The sequence below is a fragment of the Eucalyptus grandis genome, chromosome 6 (genome assembly GCF_016545825.1).
Source record: "Eucalyptus grandis isolate ANBG69807.140 chromosome 6, ASM1654582v1, whole genome shotgun sequence".
Classification (NCBI taxonomy): Eukaryota; Viridiplantae; Streptophyta; class Magnoliopsida; order Myrtales; family Myrtaceae; genus Eucalyptus; species Eucalyptus grandis.
The window spans coordinates 21,750,762-21,770,507 of NC_052617.1; the positions used below are offsets into that span (position 1 = coordinate 21,750,762).

Below are 19,746 nucleotides of genomic sequence, written 5' to 3' on the forward strand. Positions count from 1 at the left end.
GATCAAGAAAACCTATTCCATATGAAATGTATCTAAATTTTTTTCGACAATGTGCAGGCATGCAATGCCATGAATTCTCAGAGAAGAGGATGACAATTACTTCATGCATCATTTAATGCTAAAATTGAGTGCGTGGGCTTTAACAACATCAATAGACTAATGTAGCAAGGTGACTGGTGGAATCTTTGCAGTTACAGCTTAAGTTTGTGTGACTATCTTGAAGGTATCCCTTTGCCTCAGTTAAATAAGTGGTTGAGATTCTTCTGATCAATGACATGAAATAGCCAGACAACTCTAAAAGGCACGCATATAATGGAGTTGTGGGTTTGCACGGGTGGCTTGCCCTGTCTTTTGGACCAACAGCGCAGTCCACTGTAAATAAAAACTTGGTCAACAGAAGCTTTTAAGACATTTAGTTTTACAGATCTAACCAAATGATCCATAAAACTGCCATGCACAGAGAGAGAGAGAGAGAGAGAGAGAGAGAGAGAGAGAGATATTTAGTTTTACGGATCTAACCAAATGATCCATTGCAACTGCAGTTGGTTTGGGGGGGAAATGCTTCACAGTTGACTTGTCAGTATGTGATTAGAAAACCAAGGTTAGACATAAGGGTAGGAAGGAAAGATTGGTCAGATCTGCCAAAGTTGCTTAATTGGCTAAGAGCAGACAAGAAACGGAAGCCAGAGTGATAAAATCATGTTCACATTTCTGTAGGATTCAAATACAACTGCAAAGCATGGTAATTTTATTCTAAAGAGTGGGTCGCTTTTTGGGTGCTTCCATTTTGAAAGGTTCCTGAACCGTGAACAGGGTGCAAAAATCCATACAGAACTACTAAATTAAAATCTGAGATTTCTTTTGCAAATGATATCCTATTGAAATGGATATAGAATTCAATTTGAAAAATGAGGGGGGAAAAGGATATCATTCGCAAACACCTGGAACAGAAAGTGTGTTGTGGAGATGTTAAATTGTCAAATGTCAGATTAAAAAGCTGATTAGAGGAGTCTTCCTTTGAGATATAGAAGTGGCTCTATCATTCATCGGTTTAAATGCTTGAATTCGAATACAGTCAATATATGTAATTAGTGTTGACACTCTAATTTTGAAATCCAATGAGCGAGAGATGGGCAAAGTCATTTGGTATGCAAGTTTTTCTGTCTATTTACATCTTGTAATGATACATTGTTACACTGTACATTCTACAAAATCTTTTTCCTTGACTGGATAGGCACAAAGTAGAGAAAGATCCTAATGATTGAGATTATTGAGAAGAGAAGCTCTTGTCTTCACTAAATGCCTATATAGGCATTCCAAATCCTCCTCGATGTCCTGAATTGTTGACTCGGATGCCTCCAGTTGCTTTAGTACTCGAGGGGTCATGTCTTCAACAGACTTCAGAACAGAGAGGTCAACATACAAGCCTTCGATATTGTTGTTATTTACATTCTCTTCGCAGGAAATGCGTTTGGATGAGACAAGCTTAGAAACCAAAGACCAACCATTGATCTTTGATTTTTCCTTTGGCCCAGATAAGAGACATAATAAAGACTCAAACACCGAGAGGCTGATATCTTCAGCTTCTTCTATCATGCTTGGAGCAGTTTCTTCGTTGGAGTTTTTCTTTTTCTTCTCCACTCTCTTCAAATTCTCTGAAATCTTGGAGATGACTTTCTGCAGTCTCTTCTTTGATTTGATGTATGACTCCACTTCACTTGCTGGGCCACAATCAACTCCTCTCTTTCTCCTAAGTGAGGACTCTAGCTCCTGAACACATTCCTTCATTTGTGAGAACACTTCTCTGATAGTTCCGCAAAAATCCAACAGCCTAATCGATCCATCCAACAATGGCTCGATGCATTTGCTGTGATAATCATGGGAGAAGGCCTGTTGAGCAAGGGGCAACTGAAGCAAATCATTGATGCTTTCGTACAAGTCTTTGAGGCCCCCTAAACTTTTGCACACAGATGAGGATGTTGCTTCTGATGATCTCAGCCTCTCCAACTGATCTTTGACTGATGTAGTGAGAGGGTGGCTCCTGGAAGGCAGGCTGATAGACCGGGAATGCCCAATAAATTTAGAAATCTCAACAGAGGAAGCCATTTTCTTTTGAATCGCAAAAGATAGAAGCCTTTCACTGTCTTAGACGTGGATTTGGCTCTGAGAAAAGTGTGTCATGTCACACTGGTATATATACAATTGCTGGAGGCATTTGACAGTTCAGCTCTTCCAGGCTCGAATTTGCTGTCTTAGATTGGCCTCCCACTTCCCCAACAATGTTATCTGTTTCCGATCTCAAGCAAAGTTAGAATATTAAACAAAGATCAATCATGTGTAGATGCGCAGTATGCTACCATGATTCCCAGACAAAAGGATGACTATTATATAATTTAAGCCTGAGTCTATGAGCATGTGGGACATGTGAATAAACATCAACAAGGCTTTAAATATTGATACACACAAAGTGGTATGCCACCATAAATCCCAGACAAGAGGATGAAATGGTTCTATCGTTTGTGTTTGAACTTGAGCATGTGTAGAACACTATGAGATCAGGGTGCTGATGCTGTTGGAGACATGTGGAATCTTGACAGCACTGAGCTTATAGTATTTAAGTTGTATTATTTGTGCAATCTCTGCATTTTACGTGAACAGGAGATATATATTTAAGTTACTTCATGCATGTGCATAAGCCATTTCTTGCTAACCGTGTTCATATCACTGCTGTGGTGCAGTCATATCAAACACTCCCTTCATCTTGCATTTCAAAGTTCTGCGATGGCTTAAAAGTTATTGGGAGGAAGATTCGGAAATATTTCCTAGATGATGTATATGGCAGGGGGCTTCTGTGATAACTTGACAGATTGATACTGTCTTGAAACTATTAACTGTTAGCTGCTCCATATAGGGAAAATATGATGGCTATGCTAAAGATATTGTTGGACTGCGAAAAGTAAATACTGATTAGTACAATAAGGAACGACCAGTTGCCTTGAAGCTAATTAGAGCCCATCTATGTTATCATAATGCAAAGAGTTGTAATTCGGTTTATTGGTTGAAAGGCTAGTCGATAAACACCATTTATTCATTGAGCTAATTGCACAGATGTTAAAGATTCATTAATACATAGATGGTTTTTCTTAACCTTTTTGATCTACTAACAATTAATTTTATTAGTAAAGCAATAAACAGAAAATTGTGAGAGAGAGCGTAATTTCAGCGAACTATTTTGATTCACTATGTATTTATACAATTTACAGTGTTTATGGTGAAGGTTCAATTTACAGACTAGCAAAATCGTTTAGGATTGCCATGATGGGTTGGCACCAAGGAAAAATATGACACTAGCAGTTGATTATACTGAGAAGCGCTGCTCTTGTTTTGACAAGTCTCCTGAATACGCATTCCACGCCCTCCTCGATTTCACCAATGCTCATTTCCAACGCCTCCAGTCTCTTTGATACATTGTAAACTTGAGGATTAGCATCTTTAGCAGATTTCAGAATGGTCAATTCGACATCGAAGCCTTGGATTATTTCGTATTCCGCTTTCTCATCACATAATATGCGTTTAATTGACAGCATATTTTAGACTAAAGACCAACTGATAGGCTTCGATCTTTCCCTTGGCCCTGATAGCACATGCAACGGGGACTCAAATACTGAAAACTGATTTCTTCAGCTTCTCTTAATATGCTGAGAGTAGCCTCAGGTTTCGAGTGTTTTCTCAGGTCGTTTTTCCTCTCCATCTTCCTCACATGATCCAAAAGCTTTGTGACCATTTTCTGCAATGTTTTCCTAGATTTGATGTATGTCTCGACTTCACTCGCCTGTTCAGGATCTCTTCTTCTCTTTCTCCGGGATGATGACTCGAGTTCCTGGATGCATTCCTTCATCTGTGAAAAAACATCTTTCACGTTCCCACAAACATCCAATAGCTTCAGAGATCCATCCAATAACACTTCCATTGAACTCCTATGGTTTTCATGGGGAAGAGCCTTCTGGGTTAGAGGCATCTGAAGCCGATCATCAATGCAGTCATACAGATCTTTGAGGCCTCCTAACTTTCGTGGTGCTGATGAGGCCATAGATGAGGAAGTTGCATCCAATGATCTCAGCTTCTGCAACTGCTCTTCGACAGCTGTTGCTAGAGAGTGACTTGTGGAGGGCAAGCTGATTGAGCGTGAGTGGCCTGTGGTTTTAGAAATCTAAAGTGAATCAGCCTTTTTTTTTTTTTTTCTGAGGTTCTATTTGATAGAAGGAAGCTTTTCTCTGTTATCAGACTGCTGTAGAAGCTGGTCAAACCAAACCCTTCAACCTAGTATATATACAAGGGCAAGAGGACATTGACAAATCCGTATTGTTCCAAGCTCATTTTCATTGTCATATGACGGATCGTCCAACTAAGCAGCAATTGCCTCCCGTGCTTTCTACTCACTCTCCGGCAGTGGACCGGACACAAAAAAAAAAAGAAGAAAAGGGCCATGATGATGATCCTATCTTCATTTTCGCCCTGCCCCGATAATGTGCTCTTTGGCACGACTCTTTCTATTTTTGTGGTGGCATTTGAGTTGTCTCCCTACTCTTTCAATCGACACACTTGACGCAGATAGCTCCGGTGGCCCCGGCTTTTGCCTCTATCAGGCAGTGACCGCCTGGGAGACTTTACCCAAGAAATGGTTAAAAAAAATGGAAAGATTGGAACATGGAAATAGATCTGATACCAATACGGACTACCCATTTCAATTGTTGTGCTTTCAAGGCGTTAATGCTATATAAGAGCGACTTTCAATACTCACCTAGATGGACGACCAGTCAACCTTGATTCCCTTAGCAGTGGCATTGTGAAAATGGAAAAAGGAGCTCCAGTACTTTTTGCCATCTTTGAGGGGTAATTCACGAAGGGAGATCCGATGTAAGAACATTTTCCTGGTCAACTGGAATCTTTAACAAAAGTGAACCAGCTTAATGTACTGATAAAAACAGGTAGTATGCCACCATAACTGTCAGGCAAGCGGATCAAGATTAGCTGGTTGTAACTTATAGGTCTAAACTTGAGCACGTGGAAATTATTTAACCCCTGGTGTGCTAATGCTGCTAGGGACTTGAGGAATCTTGACAGCTCTGACCATCATTCAAGTTCTTTTTATCAAGTAATGACCACATTTTAAGAATAATAAGTTTGTTTGCTGTTGTGCACGAGTGGTTTGTGGGCTGACTTCCAGACCAGCTAACCAATGCTGCTATAGAGAAATAAATTAACATTTAGATCCAGAAGTCATATGATCTGCATCAGGAATAGCATGACAGCTCAGAATATTGTTCAGCTATTCGTAGCAAACCCTACCTGGCAGACTCATCATATGTGGAAGTGATGTTTGGGAGAGATCAATCAAGATCCGTCTGTTGGGCTGTGGATCAATATGAAATGATAAGAAATGTAGTAAACTGCGTGCACGGGTGGTGTGCCACTGTAGTTATTGAAAAAAATGGATACCCATTAGATCACGCATATCTCAATGCAGATCTGGACCGTGGGTTAGGAAAATGATATAGCCTTCTAAGAGTCAAGTGCTTCTGAACTTCCATTAGCTGTCATGTCATGGATCAGTGGACAACCTCCTGACAATGTTTCCATTAGGTTTTAGATTGATCAGATGAAATGTATCTAAAAAGTTTTTGACATTGTGCATGCAGAGCCATGGCAATTCTCAGAGAAGAGGATGACAATTACTTCATGCATCAGTTAATGTTTAAATTGAGCATGTGGGTTGCGACAAATCTATAGACTAATGTACCAATGGGACAAGTGGAATCTTCACAGTTACAGCTTAAGTTTGTGTGACTTACTTGAAGCCTTTGCCTCAGATATTAAATTCCTTTGACTATTGGTTGAGATTCTTCTAATCAATGACATGAAATGGCCAGACTACTTTAAAAGGCATGCATATGATGGAGTTGTGGGTTTGCACGAGTGGCTTGTTCTGTCTTTTGAACCAACAGCCCAGTCCACTGTAATGAAAAACTTAGTCAACAGAAGCTTTTAAGACATCTAGTTTTACAGATCTAACCAAATGATCCTTAGGAACTGCCACGGATAGAGAGAGAGAGAGAGAGAGAGAGAGAGAGAGAGAGAGATGCTTCACAGTTGACTTGTCAATATGCAATTTGAAAACTGAGGTTAGGGGAAGGATTGATCAGATCTGCCAAAGGGGCCTAATGGGCTAAAAGCAGACAATAAATTGTAGCCAAAGAAATAAAATAATGTTCACATTTTTGTAAGATTGGTAAAATACAATCCAAAGCATGGTAAGTTTTTGTAGAAAGTGGTTCTCTTTTTGGGTGCTTCCATTTTGGAAGGTTCCTAAACTGTGAGAAACAAGTGCAAGAATCCATACAGAACTACTTGATTAAAATCTGAGATTTCTTTTGCAAATGATATCCTTTTATTATGGATATTGAATTTGATTTGAATTGGGGGGAAAAGGATATCATTTGCAAAAGAAGATGAGAGCATGAGGGTGACTTTCCTGCGAGAATTTCGCCGGAGTCAATGTCAGGTGTATATTGAAATGTTTATCAAAATATCAGGATGGATATTGCAAAAACTGAGCTATCAAAGGGCAAATTGCCACAATCCCAAAAACCTAGGGGGCATGAAGTAATCATGTCATTTGATAGGCCTAGGATATGTATGAGCGATCTAAACTTGTCCTCGTCTTGCATTTGTGACTGTGGAATGGAATGATTCAGCTGATGAATCTAGTACTCGTACTTGAGGCAACACTTGCCAGGGAGGAAACTGATAGCTGTAGAGTCTCAGATCAAGATTCGAGGTGGCTGATGTTTGGAATGTGAAAGAAAATGATTGAGATTCAGGATATATATCTTGTCAAAACAAAAATACTAATTAATACTAAGGTAAATGCATCATGAGAGAACACCTGGAACAGGAAGTTTGTGTTGTGGAATTGTTAAAATATCAGATGTCAGATCAAAAAGCTGATTAGAGAAATCTTCCTACGAGAAATAGAAGTAGCTCTATCTTTCATCGGGCTAAAATGCTTTAATTTGAATGCCGTGGATATATGTAAATTTTCGATAATCTATTTTGAAATCTGATGAGCGAGAGAAGGGCAAAGTTATTTGGTAAGCAAGTGTTTCTGTTGATTTACATCTTGTAATGATACATTGTTGCACTATACATACTACAAAATCTTTTTCCTAATTGGATTGGCACCAAGTAGAGAAAGATCCTAATGATTGAGAATATTGAGAAGAGAAGCCCTCGTTCTCACTAAATGCCTAAATAGGCATTCCAAATCCTCCTCGATGTCTTGAATTGTCGACTCAGATGCCTCCAGTCGCTTTAGTACTTGAGGGTTCATGTCTTCAACAGACTTTAGAACAGAGAGGTCAACATACAAGCCTTCCATATTGTTGTCATTTACATTCTCTTCACAGGAAATGCGTTTGGACAAGACAAGCTTGGAAACCAAAGACCAACTATTGATCTTTGATTTTGCCTTTGGCCCAGATAAGAGATGTAACAAGGATTCAAATACTGAAAGGCAGATATCTTCAGCTTCTCCTATCATGCGAAGAGCTGCTTCTTTGTTGGAGTCTTTCTTTTTCTTCTCCACTATCTTCAAATTCTTTGAAATCTTGGAGATGACTTTCTGCAGTCTCTTCTTTGATTTGATGTACGACTCCACTTCACTTGCAAGGCCAGAATCACCTCCTCTGTTTCTCCTAAGTGACGACTCTAGCTCCTGAACACCTTCCTTCATTTGCGAGAACATGTCTCTGATAGTTCCACAAAAATCCAACAGCCTAATTGATCCATCCAACAACTGCTCGATGCATTTGCTGTGATAATCATGGGAGATGCCCTGTTGAGTAAGGGGTAACTGAAGCAAATCACTGATGCTTTCATACAAGTTTTTGAGACCTCCTAAATCTTGGCACCCAGATGAGGATGTTGCTTCTGATGATCTCAGCCTTTCCAATTGATTCTCGACTGATGTAGTGAGAGGGTGGCTCCCTGAAGGCAGGCTGATAGATCGGGAATGCCCAGTGGATTTAGAAATTTCAACTGAAGATGCCATTTTCCTTCGAATCTCAAAAATAGAAGCCTTTCACTGTCTTAGATGTGTATTGTGCTCTGAGAGAAGTGTGTTCATGCCACACCTCTTACACAGGTATATATACACAACTGCTGGAGACATTTGACAGTCCACTTCTTCCAGGCTCGAATTTGCTGTCATTTGATTGGTCCTCCCACTTCCCTGACAATGTTATCTGTTTCAGATCTCAAGCAAAATTAGAATATTAAACAAAATCAATCATGTGTACTTGGGCAGTGCGCTACCATGATTCTCAGACAAAAGGATGACTATTAAATGGTCATATCATTTAAGCCTGAGTTTATGAGGATGTGGCATGTGTCAATAAACATCAACAAGGCTTTAAATATTGATACATACAGGTATTATGCCACCAAGAGTCCCAGACAAGAGGATGAAAAGGAGATACCGTTTGTGTTTGAACATGAGCATGTGTAGAACACTCTAGGATCAGCATGCTGATGCGGCTGGAGACATGTGGAATCTTGACAGCTCTGACCTTATAGTATTTAACATGATTTATTAGTACAATCACTGCATTTTAAGTGAACAGCAGTAACATATTAAGTTAATTCATGCATGTGCACGAGTGGTTTGTCTGAGAGACTTCCAAACAAGTAACCCGATACTTCTATAAGGAGATAGATCAACACTTGCACCAGTAAACTTTGCAGATCTGTCAGAAGTAAATTTCCTCGGTGATTTTTAATAGGCATGTGACCTTTTTTTGAAGGCATAATCTTGACTTGAAGTTGTCGATCCTTACGGATTAATCATTGTGTTATTGATAATATCTTCTGTTGCTATCATTACTCACCTATGTGGAAATTATTCTTGCGGAAAAGGAGTTATTAGGTCACATATAGACCATTTAACATTCCTACACATACTAGAAGTAAGATGGATACTAGAAGCAAGATCATTTTATCCTTAGTTTCTCAATTCTTTACTTCGTAATGGTCCAACAATGAATTTTAACATGCCCCTTAATACTCCTGAGCTAGCTTAACTACTTTCCAGATTGCCTGCTTCTTTTTTTCAATGGTATTTTAGTGATTACCTTTCTTAGCTAAGATGCTCTTGGCATTTCCCCGACCTATGCTCAGAAGGAATTAATCAGTAAGTTGAATCAAAGGGTTCAGAAGAAGAATGAAACAAAATATTCCAGGAGAGAAATAATTTCAAGAAACCATTAGTTCCAAGTGTATTTTGATGGATGAACTCTTCTCTAACCACATATGTGATAGAACTTCATAATCATGTACTCACAAACCTGTACATATGGCCTCCATGGATGCATTTGCCTCCATGAGTTTATCTGGAGGTTAACACATGCTAATGATGGAAATTCTCTTTTTGAGTAAATGCCTGAAGATGCTCCCCAGTCCTAAATTTCCTGTGCATTCGACTTTAGTACCTCCATATGCTTTAATATATAGCTCGATCTATGATTGACCTCTTTCCCTGAGCTCAGTGAGAGCTGGTCGATATCTAATTTTTGCAGTTTGCTGACATCCTCTTCTTCTCCCTCGTGCGATCAGGTTAAGATATTGTCCACGTCCAAGATAAAAAGAGGATTTGGGAGCAGAAAACTGCTAGACTAATGTCTTCCACTTCTCTTTGCATTCTCAGAGGAGCCTCCAGGTTAGAGTCGGCTCAGAAAATGATACTGGGAAACTGGTAGGGGAACCAAACGCATCAACGTAATATTCCATGAGAGAGAGAGAGAGAGAGAGAGAGAGAGAGAGAGAGAGAGAGAATTTTGTTAAGATTTTTTTGCTCGTTTTCTTAAAGCTATGGCCTGACATATGAGTCCACGAGGTAGTGATGCCAGACTGTGCTTAATTAGTGAGACTTGAGAGCACACAAGATCTTGCGGACTATGAGAACATAAATATTGTGCATGTTTCTGTATGATTGATCTGATCCAAAAGCAGATCTGATATAGTATGTCGTCCCTAAAAGACAGAACGTTCACTTAACGACTAGTGTTCTCTATCTAGGTACATGCCTAGAAACACCTTGGAAAGTTCTTGCAGTGAACAAGATCAATCTGGAAGAAATAACAGGCACTGCGATTATGACATGATTGTTCATATTCACTGAAGTTTGAACTCCTGCGACTCTTGAGTTAGATTTGTATATAGTGTGGACAGTTTCTTTTTTGATTTTTCACCTCTTTCAATGTTTCATTGCTTCAGCCAACCATAAAATCAAGTAATTGTCAGCACATTTGTTTATCTACTCTTTCCCGTGAGACTATCCTTATCCGAACTTTCTCAAAATCTGCTGCATTGATACCGCCATTGTGGGAAATTTGAGAAATTTTTTTGATTTGCTTCATGTTGTGGGATAGGAGGATAAGCTACAATGTTAGTTGAAAACTCTTTACCCTCGGTAGAATAGTATGGTGTGCCCTCTAAAAAAAAAGAACATCAGCACTAACATATTGGGTACAAGTTATAGGATCATAACACCGATATCCCTTCTATGTATGTGAATACTCGAGAAAAACACATTTAGTGGCATGGGGAGATAGTTTATTAGAATCGGAACGTAGGTTATGAACAAAACAGACACACCCAAAGACATGCAGGGTAAGAGGAATAACGGCTTGTCAGGGAATAAAACACTAATTGGTGACTAATGATTGAGGACAGTGGAAGGCATACAATTTATGAGATAACATGCAGTAAGGAAAGCATCACTCCAAAATGAATTTGGCACATGCATATGAAATAAGAGTGAACGAGCAACTTTTAGAAGGTAACGGTACTTTCTCTCAGCCACACCATTTTGCTGAGAGGTATAAGTACATTTTATTTGATGTATAATGCCAAGATTAGAATAAAACAAAGAGATTAATTTCTGTGTATATTCTAGAGCATTATATGTTTGCAAAATTTTAAGGGATGTATTAAGTTGATTAGTAACCTCACGATGAAATAATTGGAAAACATGTAAAAATTCAGAACGGTCATGAAGCATATAGAGCCATGTTAAATGAGAATAATCATCCACAAAAGTAACAAAGTACTTAAAACCATTTCTACTAGCAATATGGGAAGGTCCCCAGATGTTCGAATGAACAAGTTCGAGTAAAGTAGATGCATGAGAATTATTACGACTAGGAAAAGAACTACGATGATGTTTCCCAAATTCACAAGCCTCACACTCAAAATAGAAATTGATTTACACTCGGGAATTATTTGTTGTAACTTAAATAAAGATAAATGCCCTAAATGAGAATGCCATAATAGGGGGTAAATAGAACTAGCAACTAAACCATTAGCATTAGCAGTGGAGACACCATTTAGATAGTAGAGTCCATCATGTTCATGCCCTCCACCAATCATCTTCTTTGTCTAAAGGTCCCGAAAAACGCAATAAGATGGGTAAAATGTAACTGAACAACTAAGATCTTTCGTTAACTGACCAACAGATAACAAATTCAAAGGAAGTTGGGGAACATGTAAAACATAGGACAAAGTTAAGGAAGGTGTAAATAAAACAATCCCTAATCCAACCACTTGAGTTGAGGAACCATTAGCTAAAATAACTTTTGATGAAAGACTAAAGTTTTGGTGGGAAGAAAATAGTTCTTGCTTACCCGTCATATGACTAAAACTCCGAGTCAATGACCCAAGAGGTGCTAGGAGACAAAGTAGAGAAAGAGGCTATGTTACCTGTACGTGCAAGAGTGGCAATGGATGAGAAATTGAAAGCCTCTAGTTGTTGGACATGCTTGATGAGTTGTGCAATCATATCATCTCGAGATGTAGACTCAAAGAACTACCCCAAGTGGGATAGATGGGTTCATGTCGGTGCAAAACACATTTCCAGCACTCCCTTTGGACACAATAGACACAATAGCATTTGCATTAATTAATCGTTGAGCCCACTCAAGCTTGCCATGCTTGGCCCAACAATTGTCAACAATATGACCGGATTTGATGCAGTATATATATTGACAGCTATCTCAATCAAAACTTTGTCCACTATGTCCACCACCACGACTATGACCTCCCTCGAAACCATGGCCTCTATTGGAAAATCCACCATGACCACATCACCACTACTAGCTACAATTGCTGAATTGTCTTTAGATGATGTAGAAGACGGAGGGACAATGCATTGAATTCGACAAAATGCTTCATTCATAGAAGGAACTCTTTCTCCAGCAAGAAGCTAACACTTCACAGGCTGCAAGTTAGCATTCAAGCTAGATAAAAACTTGGCTACTTGAAATTTAGCTCGCTGTATTTTAAGTCTCTCAAGATTAGTAGTGATGGGCTGATAAAGATTAAGTTCTTCCCACATACCTTTCAAAGCACTATAATACTCTCCAAGAGACTTGTCTCCCTATTTAAAATTAAAGATCTTCTCATATAGTTCATAGACTCTAGACATATTTTTGTCTTGTGAGTAACTCTCCATAAGATCATCCTACACTCCCTTAGCAGTTGTGTGGAACATGATATTAGCAATGATGGATGGTTCCATGCTATTCCATAACCACATTTAAAGTGTATCATTCTCTCTCATCCAATTAGTATAGTCTTTAGAATTTTCAGTAGGAGGGTCTGTAGTAAGATAATGAAGTTTCCCTTTGGCATTAATATAGACCTTCATGGCTTGGGCCCATAACAAGTAATCAAAGGATCCATTTAATTTAATAGTGGTAATCTAAACATTGGCACTATTTGTAGAAGCCTTAGTATCACTCATGATGATAATCTTGATATAAATATATCTACCACTAATCAAGAAGGGTGAAACTTTATGCAAGAAACAAAACAACAATACTAATGTATAATCAGATGTGATTGACTCCATCAATTAACCAAAGGTATGCTGAAATCTCATAAATATAGGCTGCTACATAGAAGAAAATATCTGACCAAAAATCTCGATTAAAATAATTATATGTTTGACGGAAACCAGGCAAGGTTAGTCAACCATAATCAATGAAGTACTCTAATTCTTGGATCCGTTGATCAGTACGTGTTGTAATCCATGTTCACAAACCAAACCTAATGAATATGATATCTTCTGATCTTATATGTATTGAGAATTGAAGAGAAAACAGATAAAAATTGTAGCTTTAGGTGGCTGTGCACCAGAGAAGAAGTAGGGTTACTAGGTGTGACATCCTGAATTTTCGACCCCGTCTCGATAAAATGAAATTGGCTTTTTATTGACGCGTCTATGGTCCTTGTTCTCTAAGCTGATCACTTACGAGTTAACTAACCTATTAGGTGAAGCCGTTAAGGGATATAATCGCAATAAAATCCCTAAAAGCTACCCGGTAGATTGGATTGTACTAAAATCGCGTTCGGTTGATTTTAACCACGAAATTGAATTCGATTTCGGGAATCGAACGTTCAAGCGTGTCACGATTTATTTTTAGGACACCGTCTCATCTTTTGAAGAAATTCCGTCGAGCTGGGAATTTTGCGGAAAAATCAAAATCGACAAAAAGAAATAGGAGGAAATTCGGATGGGCAGCTTTGCTTGGTTATTTGGCCACCTAACTGAATTAATTTGTGGAGAATAAAAGGGAATTCGTATGGCAGCTTCAAGGTGATAAATTGACCACAAAAATGACTTGATTTGGTGAGGAATTGAAGGAAAATTAAGGGAAATTCGTATGGGCTGAGGTATGGGCAATTTTGGCTACCTAAATGAGTTTGTTTGTGAAAGATTTGAAGGAAAATCACCCATTGGATGGAGCCTTGACAAAATGGGCAGAAGACTTTGTGGCATTTCACTCAAGTGCTTGGGATATTTTGCTTGGTCCCCCATTGGCCAAAGCCTTGACTTATTGGCCTTCTTCTTTCCCCTCCATTTCCCCTTCATGCATACACCTCCCTTGGCCGAAACCCCCCTTGCTGTTGTTGTTCTTCTTCTTCCTCACTTCCATTTCCCCTTCCTCTGGTTCTGTTTTATCTCATTTCCCTTGTTGTCTCAAGCCACCAGCTCAAGGCCAACAGCAAACACTGCCACTTGATTAGCCAGCCCTGCCGAACCGCCTTTTGTCGTCCCCGACACCTCTAGCGTCCGCCAGCCCACCAACCCTCACTGCTGGTCCAGCTCGCCAGCCCTTCGTTCGTCAACCACTCGCCATCCTTGTCCGCGCCCTTCCAACACCCACCACCTCAGCCGAGACTAGCAGCACCCGGCAGCCACAAAAACTCTAGCTTAGGTCGTGAGTTTGCAAGGCTATTTTCAGCCTCCTCTGGCCCTCCATTGGAGACGCCGTAGACTTGGGATCTCACCACCATCGTGCCACCGTCATCGTGAACCCGTCGCCTCGCTAATCCGGTAGTTAACACCCTAATTTTGGATTAGGAAGTTAAATGCACTTAGTTAGGTGGATTAGTGTTAATTAAGGATTAATGTTAATCTTTAGTTAGTTGAACTAGTTAGTTAGGTTATTTGGTTAGGCTAACTAGTTAGTTAGGTGGTTAGTTAGGTTATTTAGTTAGCTTAATTAGATTAAATTAGTTAGCTCAATTAGGCTAGTCTGGTTAGCTTAATTAAATTAATTAAGTGCATTAGTTTAAATAATTTGCAATTTATTTAATTAATTTTAATTAGCGTAAAATGTACCGGGCTAGCCGGTTAGTGGAATTTACGTTGATCGTCGTAGTTGAATTGGTTAGTGAAATTGATTGCTAAATTATACAATTGAATGCTTGGTGATGATTTTTTATTATTATTGCAAAAATATAATTTTATGGTATTTAATTAGAAAATACCGGATGTCGGGTTTTGACGCCAAAAATATTTTATGTAGTATATAAAATTGTGGAAATTTGAAATGGGAGAATATCACGTTTATTGGTCCAATTTAAATATGTGGCCACGCACAATTATTTTATGGAGAATTTTTAATATGAAAAAAAATTGGCCAAGTTCATTATTTGAAATTGAGGCAATTGAGTGCAAAGCACGATGTTCTTGGCCGAGCATGGATATGTATGTGATCACTTAAGTACCCTGATGCATTTATGAGAGGTAGTGAACCCGTCCTGATACGTTTACGCGGGAAGATGCCTGATTAAGTTCAAATGCCCTTGACAACGGATGCCGGTTGCAGTGGAGGTTGGACCGATGCTCTTTTATGGAATGTTGTCTTGATGCATTTACGCGGGACGTTGCCATGCCCGACGGAGCGAGATGCCGCCCAATTATACTGGATGACCGTTGACTATTGAGTTGGCCGTGGCCATTGGGTCATAAATAATTGGAACACACTTGATTGATTGAGATAGCCGCGCCTGACTATGGGACGAAATTGTGTGGCACGGAATGGGACGTGTCATAACGATTTGGCCTTATAATCGGGACCTCTTGTGCTTATTTGAGAAACGAATTGAGGTGTTCCAGTTATTGAATACATTTACTGTATGCATATGATATATGTGATGTGCTAATGTGCAGGGAGGTGCTGAGGCAAGGTAAGTCCTATATGGTGCATGTTTAGGCTGCCTCTAGGTGAATTCTTATCCTAATCAGGGTTTAGGGTGTTGACTTGCTGAGACTTTGTCTCACCTCATCGTGGTTTAAATATTTTCAGGTCCTTAGATGAAGGTAAGACATGTTCGTTTTGGGTGGCCACGGGAGGCGGAGACCGAGACTACCCTTCTCCCCATCCACGGGACCACCTGGACCCGTGAGCTCATAGTGACCGCTCTTTGGATCGATGAGGGCCTACCTCACTTGGTACCTCATCGTTTCAAAGCTTGGTTCCGTAACGGGCCTAACGGGGTCTAGGAGGGTCCTTTAGAGGGTTTTGAAGGGCCTGCCATTGAAACCGAGTATGAGAAGGTACTTGACCCCATAGTGGATATCGATATATTGGAAGATATCGCGGTGAACCTGGGGCTTGAGGCTGAAGGGCCCGGAGTAGAAGTAGCCGATCCTTTGGACATCGACATCCCAAATGGTGTTGTGGTGGATCCGGAACCCAAGGCGGAAGGGTGAAGGGTCCAGAGTGTAGGTGGCCCAGCAGCTTTCTTTTTGAGATAGATCTTTGTATATAACTCTGTAGGGCTAATCTAGTTTGTTTATAAAGTATGTTTGGTGTTAATTGATTGTCCTGCTTTTACTATCTCTGTGGTTGATTATTTTCTGGGGTTTATTAGTTTGCTTCCGCATGTGCATAAAATGAATGAGTCGACGATGCGTCCTGGGAACATCGCAATTCTATCGACCATCGAGGAATGTTCGTGTGCTTGAGGTTTGGGGCATGACACTAGGAGACTCTCAAAACAACAATAGGATCAAGTAATCAGGTAGTTAGATTTGCTCTAATACCATGTCACAAAGTTGATTAGAGAACCCGTAGCAAGTAGCAAGAGAGAAAGAAGGAAGAGAGAAGGAATAGAGAGGAGGAGAAGAAGAAGGAGAATGTAAAAGAAACAAAGGGGGCTATAAATTTCTGTGTAATAGAAGCTCTACACCCATTGTGTTTATATTAAATATAAATTATATTTGACCATAATACCCTTATGTAAGTTAAAAAGAAATAAAACTTTGAAAATAAACATAAGCCTAGCTTGGAACAACCAGCAACAAAAGTAGGATGAAATAATGCTTTGGTGAACATATCAAATTTGTGACACTTCACTAGTTGAGATGCCTAAAATAATTTAGATGGATAATAAGGTGAAGGCACCAATTAAATTAACATTGTACCTTCCATTGTCTAATGGATCTATTCATGCAAAGAATCTAAAAGATCATGGTCATATTATGCTGCTAAAACATAGCAGGAACTAAGCAAGCAAAAAGGAAGAGAAAGAACTGGACGGACCAAAGTTAAAATTACGAAGATCTCCCTGGTTTGGACAAGCAAAGCTGGAAGAAGACAGCCTACATCAATTGTAAGATGTTTTTTACTAACCATTTTCATATCACTAATGTTTGCAGATGACCGGGGCTTGTTATATCAACCACTGCCTTCATCTTGCAATTCGTGGTTATGAAATGGCATAAAAGTTGAGCAGAAGAGTGGCAAATAATTATTTCCTAGGTGATGTCTATGGCTGAGAGCTTTTGTGATAACTTGACAGATTGATACTATAGTGAAACTATCAACTTTTAGATGCTATATAGAGGGAAAAGATGATGGTTATTCTGGAAAGATTGTTGGACCGCAGAAAAGTAGATACTGATTGGCACAATAAGGATAGACTAGTTGCCCTGAAGCTGATTAGAGGCTGTCGTTGAGATCAAGAATGCAAAGAAACACAACTCCGATAATCTGTTGGAAAAGCTGAGTCAATAGGGACCATTTGTTCATTGAGCTAATTGCAGAAATGTTAAAGATTCATTGATCCATAAAGGATTTTTCACCCTTTTGATCTCCTAAATATAGATGATTAGTAAACCAATAAGCAGACAATTGAGAGAGAGAGAGAGAGAGTAGTATCAGTGAACAATTTTGATTCCCAATGTATCTATCCAGTTATAATGTATTCAGTGAAGATACAATATACAGACTAGCAAAATTTTTTAGGATGCCATACATGGATTGGCACCAAGGGAAAATATGACGCGATCAGTTGATTATATTCAGAAGAGCAGCTCTTGTTTTGACAAGTCTTCTGAAAATGCATTCCAGGTCCTCCTCAATTTCGCGAATGCTTGATTCCAATGCCTCCATTCTCTTGGATACTTTGTATACTTGAGGATTTCCATCTTTAGCAGATTTCAGATCGGTCAACTCAACATCCGACCCTTCGATTTTGTCGTATCCTGCTTTCTCATCACATGACACGCGTTTAGGTGACATCATATTTGAGACCAATGACCAACTGATGGGCTTCGATCTTTTCCTTGGCGCCAAAAGGACATGCAACAGGGACTCAAATACTGAAAAACTGATTTCTTCAGCTTCTCTTAATATGCTGAGAGTAGCCTCATGTTTCGAGTGTCTTCTCAGGTGGTTTTTCTTCTCCATCTTCTTCAAATGATGCAACAGTTTTGAGACCGTTTTCTGCAGTTTTTTCCAAGATTTGATGTATGTCTCGACTTCACTTGCCTTTTCAGGATCTCCTACTCTCCTTCTCCGGAATGATGACTCGAGTTCCTGGATGCATTCCTTTGTCTGTGAAAAAACATCTTTCACGTTCCCACATACGTCCAATAGCTTCACAGATCCATCCAACAACTCTTCCGTAGAACTCCTATGGGGTTCATGGGAAAGAACCTGCTGGGTTAGAGGCACCTAAAGCCAATCATCAATGCAGTCATACAGATCTCTGAGGCCTCCTAACTTTTGGGGTGCTGATGAGGCCGCAGATGAAGAAGTTGCATTTGATGATCTCAGCCTCTGCAACTGCTGTTCGACAGCTGTCACTAAAGGGTGACTTGCGGAAGGTAAGCTGATTGAGCGCGAGTGGCCTGTGGTTTTAGAAATCTCAAGTGAATCAGCCATTTCCCTTTTTTTCAAGGCTTTGTTTGATAGAAAGAAGCTTTTCTCTGTTGCTTATGCAAACTGCAAGAAGTTGTTCAAATCAAGCACTTCAACCTTGTATATATATATAATGACAAGAGGACATTGCCAAATCAGTATTCTTCCAAGCTCATTTTTGCTGTATAAATTGTTCAACAAAGCAGAAATTGTCTCTCGTGGTTTCCAATCTAAAGGAAAACTGGAATCTTTAATATAAGTCAACCAGCTTAACGGATCGATACAAACAGCTGGTATGCCACCACAACTCCCAGACAAGTGGATCAAGATTAGGTGATGATATGTTATAGGTTTGGACTTGAGCAGGTGGAAATTATTCAACTCTCAGCGTGCTAATGCCGCAAGGGACAGGATGAATCCTGACAGCTCCGAGCTTATATTATATAAATTCTTCTATCAAGTAATTACCACATCTAACGGAAAATAAGTTTGTTTGCAGATGTGCGCGAGTGGTTTGTCGGCTAACTTTGAGACCAGCTAACAAATGCCGCCATAGGCCACTTTATGTATATCCAGCAAATATATGATCTGCATCAGCGATAGCCATGAAAGCTCAGAGTACTGTCCAGATAACTCCTAGCGAACCCAACTTGGCATACTCATCAACTGTGTTGTTGATGTCTGGGAGAGACCATTCAAGATCCATCTTTCGGGCTGCAGACAATTATTAAAAAGAAGGGATCGTCATCGGGTCAGCCATTGCTGAACTTGAAATGGAACCTGTGGGTTGTGAAGATGTTTATACAATAACATAACCGTTGAAGAGTCAAGTCCTTTTGAGCTTCCATTAGCTATCATGTCATGGATCAATTGACATTATTTGAACTTCCATTTTCTGTGTTGTGTGATCTTGGGTCTCTCTCAACCCAAAAACTAGTTCAAGAGGTGATTCTTTCTCTCACACTTATAAACTGACCACCAACCCTTCCACAACCAATGTGGGACAATCTCAACAATTTCCCCTCACACATCATGCCTTAGGTCCAAAGCGCAATAATTCGTAACTCTCCCTAGTGACTTTTTTGGATCCACACTTGTTAGCAGACTTGGGCTTTGATACCAGTGTCTTGGGAGAATAGTAACAATCCGAATAATATTGGATTAACACAACATAATAAAATAATCTCCCATCTTG

At 39.6% G+C, this 19,746-nt stretch overlaps 4 protein-coding genes across 4 annotated transcripts; all 4 read right to left on the reverse strand.

The window, feature by feature from the left end:
- Positions 1 to 1,254: 1,254 nt before the first annotated feature.
- On the reverse strand, positions 1,255 to 2,106 carry LOC104431949. Its single transcript, XM_010044467.3, has one exon. The coding sequence runs from the start codon at positions 2,104 to 2,106 to the stop codon at positions 1,255 to 1,257; it is 852 nt and encodes a 283-aa protein (XP_010042769.2).
- A 1,489-nt stretch (positions 2,107 to 3,595) lies between these two features.
- Positions 3,596 to 4,090, reverse strand: LOC104431950. Its single transcript, XM_018867613.2, has one exon. It carries the CDS (start codon positions 4,088 to 4,090, stop codon positions 3,596 to 3,598), a length of 495 nt encoding a protein of 164 aa, XP_018723158.2.
- Positions 4,091 to 7,258: 3,168 nt separating this feature from the next.
- On the reverse strand, positions 7,259 to 8,110 carry LOC108955197 (hypothetical protein). Its single transcript, XM_018862450.2, has one exon. It carries the CDS (start codon positions 8,108 to 8,110, stop codon positions 7,259 to 7,261), a length of 852 nt encoding a protein of 283 aa, XP_018717995.2.
- Positions 8,111 to 17,696: 9,586 nt separating this feature from the next.
- Positions 17,697 to 19,257, reverse strand: LOC104420626 (hypothetical protein). Its single transcript, XM_039314425.1, has 2 exons — positions 19,174 to 19,257; positions 17,697 to 18,365 (listed from the first exon to the last, which is right to left on the reverse strand). The coding sequence occupies exons 1-2, from the start codon at positions 19,255 to 19,257 to the stop codon at positions 17,697 to 17,699; spliced, it is 753 nt and encodes a 250-aa protein (XP_039170359.1).
- Positions 19,258 to 19,746: the final 489 nt, after the last annotated feature.

What these genes read in the sequence shown, in the direction of transcription:
- LOC104431949 (XM_010044467.3), bottom strand. Translation starts at nt 2,106, where the DNA reads ATGGCTTCCTCTGTTGAGATTTCTAAATTTATTGGGCATTCCCGGTCT.
- LOC104431950 (XM_018867613.2), bottom strand. Translation starts at nt 4,090, where the DNA reads ATGGCCTCATCAGCACCACGAAAGTTAGGAGGCCTCAAAGATCTGTAT.
- LOC108955197 (XM_018862450.2), bottom strand. Translation starts at nt 8,110, where the DNA reads ATGGCATCTTCAGTTGAAATTTCTAAATCCACTGGGCATTCCCGATCT.
- LOC104420626 (XM_039314425.1), bottom strand. Translation starts at nt 19,257, where the DNA reads ATGGATCTTGAATGGTCTCTCCCAGACATCAACAACACAGTTGATGAG. An exon ending in CGCTAGGAGTTATCTGGACA is followed by an intron (nt 18,366 to 19,173) that starts GTACTCTGAGCT and finishes GATTGGCTTTAG; the next exon opens with GTGCCTCTAACCCAGCAGGT.